Below are 3,598 nucleotides of genomic sequence, written 5' to 3'. Positions count from 1 at the left end.
AACAGGGCTTTTAGCACCGCTAGGTTGCTACGCAGTAGCCGACCAGCAAGAGCTCATGATTTCACTCTCCAGACCAGACACTGGGGGCCTGGTCTATACCAAGGGGCCAGGTTCCAGTCTAGAAGCACTTACAGTTTTGCTTCAATTTCCATAAACGGTCACATAGAGAAGTCAGATTTTAAAATTCCTAATAAGACACTTTAGTCATCAGCTTTGTCCACCAAACATCCATTGAAATATTTAAATAATTGTCGCTGAGGCCACACATTTTTTTTCATCACTCACACTGACGATATTAACATTATATATTAATCCAATATCTGACATGTTTTGGGATGACGTGATGATTACATAGCTGCTCGTGCAGCTCGCTGTGTGCACCGAGTGCTAGTGCGCATGGGATGTTGGACGGTATAAACAAGATGAAACCCGGATTTAGAAGGTCCATGAATCGACCTATGCAAATATGAGTAGATTACCTTGAAAACAAGGTCGGATCTTGGACATAGTCTCCAATTAACATTATACCTCTATGGTCTATACACCATGAGTCATTGATGCCAGTAAAAAACGTCAGCAATGACATCATCAGGTATACTGATATATTTCATGTTTTTTTTTTTAAATGTTATGTTAGTTTATTGCACCATAAAGAATATAAGTAGGAATCACTAGGGCATCTCTGATGATCATTCTTGTGCGCTGATACTTCTATCGATGGATATTTCTCGAGTCCTGGGTTTTTCCCGTAGTATTCCTTCTGCAAGATTGTCGGTCTTCACTAGTTACCACAGCCACAAAGTCATATACCCTGCATATTTCTACAATCTTCTTAAAATTTGATTTTAAACCTAACCTTAACCCTAAACTTAACCACACTGCTAACCATATGCCTAACCCTAACCTTTAAATTAAGACCAAAAAAGCTCATTTTTGTTTCCATTAATGTATCTCGTAAAAACCAAGATTGTCCCTTCGCAAGACCAATTCCTTACATCACCCGTCCCTTTCCCTTTCCTTTTGTGCCACAACGTCAAAGAGTTTCATAACTAAACCAAGATAGACCACAGCCTGTCGTTTCCAATGGGAACAGATTAGTCATAGTGGGCAGAACAAGCAAGGAGGTGGGCAGAGCCAAGCACGAGTTAGCAAGATCCTATTGGCCCGTTCTAGCATACATCTGCATATATCTATTTAGAGAACGGAAACTGTATTGAGATCAAATGTTTCATCAATGACAAAATTTGCAGAATCTAGGCCAAAATCCATCTTCTCCCACTGCCCATGGGCTTCCTCTCACTACCATATATATGAATATGAATAGGGAAGCCGACCGACCGACCTCCAGTACAGTAAGTGGCGGTGTATGCGCCTTTCAGTTGGTTGCGATCCGCCAATACAAATTTAAAGAAGAATAAATATTCCATCCTCATAAATCCGAAAGATCAACGCATCAGAGGTGCGTTAACACATTTTGGTGAAGGTCGTGAGTGCTTGTAAGTATTTAGTAAATGTGAAACATGTACAGACAATATATACTTAAAGTTGTTTAAATGTTATGATTCTCTCCATTACATGGTAAATTTGTAATTGTCGACATTACCCGTTAGTTTGTTGCTAAGTTTGCTAACCTCTCGATAGGTTCTCTTTTCAATGTTTCAGTTGTTGGTGTAGTACTTTTACTGGCAGAATACACAGATATATATATCTAGCCAATTGCAGCTAACATTTAGTTAATTATGTTGACATTCTTTTCTTTACTAAAATTAGCGGCCGACACCTACGTTAGCTAGCTAAGCTAAGGAGCTTGTTAGCATTACATTTTACATAAGTCATGACATTGATAGTTTTAATGGTTCTCAGAAAATGTCACGCTAAGGTAAGTAAGTAGGTAGGTAGGTAGGTAGGTAAACATTGGCATAACTAGCTGCCAGTAGTTAACGAAGGTAGCACTTGATTCTGTACCAGCACACACATTGGCTAGACTGATATAGCTAACCATACATTTTCTAAGGGGCTATTTCTAAATAGAGGCATTTTACATGTAATATATATGGATCATATATGGATCACATTGGCCAATGTCAATAGCATCACCAGATGGAGATATTCAACCATGTTTTTCTGAATTGCCAATCCGATTGGTGTCCTTTCTTTTGAAGGGGAATCTGCTAGCTACCACTTGGGATTGATCCAAATGTGACTTGGATGTTGGTCACACAGCTAAATGCCTGATTAAACTTCACCACACAGCAAATTCATTACAATCAACCTAAGTACGATCATAAGTACAACCAATATATTTCTTGACATAAGGACATTTCTGAAAGCAGCATTGTTGTACTTCAACCCAAGTAAATTATGTGCCATTTCTCTTCTGAACATTCCAGGAATTCCACAATGACTCTGGCTAAGCCTGCAATGCGAGGACTCCTTGGGAAGCGTCTGCGGTTCCATTTGCCCATTGCCTTCGCTCTGTCATTGGTGGCTGCAGCAGCTTTCAAGGTCAGCTGACAATCTTGTTTTTGTTTTAGGCGTCCCAGGATTTCAGCAAGGCGGCCACCTTAACATTTTCTATGTAGGAAAAGCCCTGGTGAGAGAAGTATGGAATGGTTAAAGTCCATCATGGACTTTATCACATTGAATGGATATCGTCAGCAACGGGCATGTTTTTGTATTCATAAGTAAATACTTCCTTCTGATGTAATTTTGTCTTCTCAGTACGGTGTAACAGAGCCCAGGAAACAGGCCTATGCCGATTTCTACAAACAATATGACACCACAAAGGAGTTCAACAACATGAGGGAAGCTGGTGTTTTTGAAAGTGTCAGGCCAACTGGCAAATAAACCCCTGTGAGTATTTTGCAACCAATGAGGCATCATTTTATCTATCTATTAGGCCAGTGTTCTTCACTCCTTGTCCTGGAGAGCTGCAGTGGGTGCAGGCTTTTGTCCCAGCCAGCCCCACATTGGCACACCTCGGTTGTGTTCTGTAGGCACAAATCAGAACATTTGTCAAAATGTTCAACTTGTCCTGTAAGAGTGCAAATGTTTCTAAAATGTTTCAGAACATTGTTGCCTACTGAACAAGCCCTTGAATTTGCTAAACAAGGTCTCACTGATTTGTTGAGCCAAGTTTTTTTGGTGCTAACCTTAACAAGGAGGATAAAAGAATGCTGCAATCCTCTTGGACCATGAGTGGATGGGTTTTATAATAATTTGTCAATGTTATAGCTGCAATTCTGCAATGTGTTATTTCCCTTTCTCTATTACAGCTGGTGTCCCATTGTGCATTCCTGGTCTGATGTTCCAGCTCTGTGATTTACTCATCAAACACTGCGGTTATGTTCTCAAGAATAAATGATTCTCTATGCGTGCCAGTGCCTCATTATGATTAATCTGTTATTGTGATAAACTGTTTTAAAACATTTTTGATTAAGAATGCTTTCATTCCCAAAGAATACCGGGAGTGTATTCATTACGTCTTGCAACGGAAACCATTTACGAACCAAACCGATGCAATCAGAAAGATTGAGCAAAACATTTTTTAGCAACCGAATCGGCATAAATCAAAATACACTTCAGTTGAAGTCATGCG

At 39.7% G+C, this 3,598-nt stretch overlaps 1 protein-coding gene across 3 annotated transcripts; it reads left to right on the top strand.

Moving 5' to 3' along the window:
- The first annotated feature begins 1,196 nt into the window (after positions 1 to 1,196).
- Positions 1,197 to 3,377, top strand: LOC106565035 (cytochrome c oxidase subunit 6C-1). Of its 3 annotated transcripts, XM_014131620.2 has the most exons (5): positions 1,301 to 1,496; positions 2,163 to 2,276; positions 2,391 to 2,505; positions 2,722 to 2,853; positions 3,276 to 3,377. In XM_014131620.2, the coding sequence occupies exons 3-4, from the start codon at positions 2,401 to 2,403 to the stop codon at positions 2,845 to 2,847; spliced, it is 231 nt and encodes a 76-aa protein (XP_013987095.1). In that variant the 5' UTR covers positions 1,301 to 1,496; positions 2,163 to 2,276; positions 2,391 to 2,400; the 3' UTR covers positions 2,848 to 2,853; positions 3,276 to 3,377. The 3 variants fall into 3 exon arrangements, with proteins under 3 accessions (XP_013987094.1, XP_013987095.1, XP_013987096.1); XM_014131619.2 differs by lacking the exon at positions 2,163 to 2,276 and having other exon boundaries at positions 1,197 to 1,496; XM_014131621.2 differs by lacking the exon at positions 2,163 to 2,276 and having other exon boundaries at positions 1,303 to 1,459.
- The last annotated feature ends 221 nt before the right edge of the window (positions 3,378 to 3,598 follow it).

Source organism: Salmo salar, chromosome ssa12, assembly GCF_905237065.1.
Source record: "Salmo salar chromosome ssa12, Ssal_v3.1, whole genome shotgun sequence".
Classification (NCBI taxonomy): domain Eukaryota; kingdom Metazoa; phylum Chordata; class Actinopteri; order Salmoniformes; family Salmonidae; genus Salmo; species Salmo salar.
This window is presented reverse-complemented; position numbering and strand designations above follow the sequence as displayed.

Excerpts from the sequence above, each read along its gene's own strand:
- LOC106565035 (XM_014131619.2), top strand. The coding sequence starts at position 2,401 with ATGACTCTGGCTAAGCCTGCAATGCGAGGACTCCTTGGGAAGCGTCTG. Across the intron at positions 2,506-2,721 it reads TGGCTGCAGCAGCTTTCAAG|TACGGTGTAACAGAGCCCAG; the intron begins GTCAGCTGACAA and ends TTGTCTTCTCAG.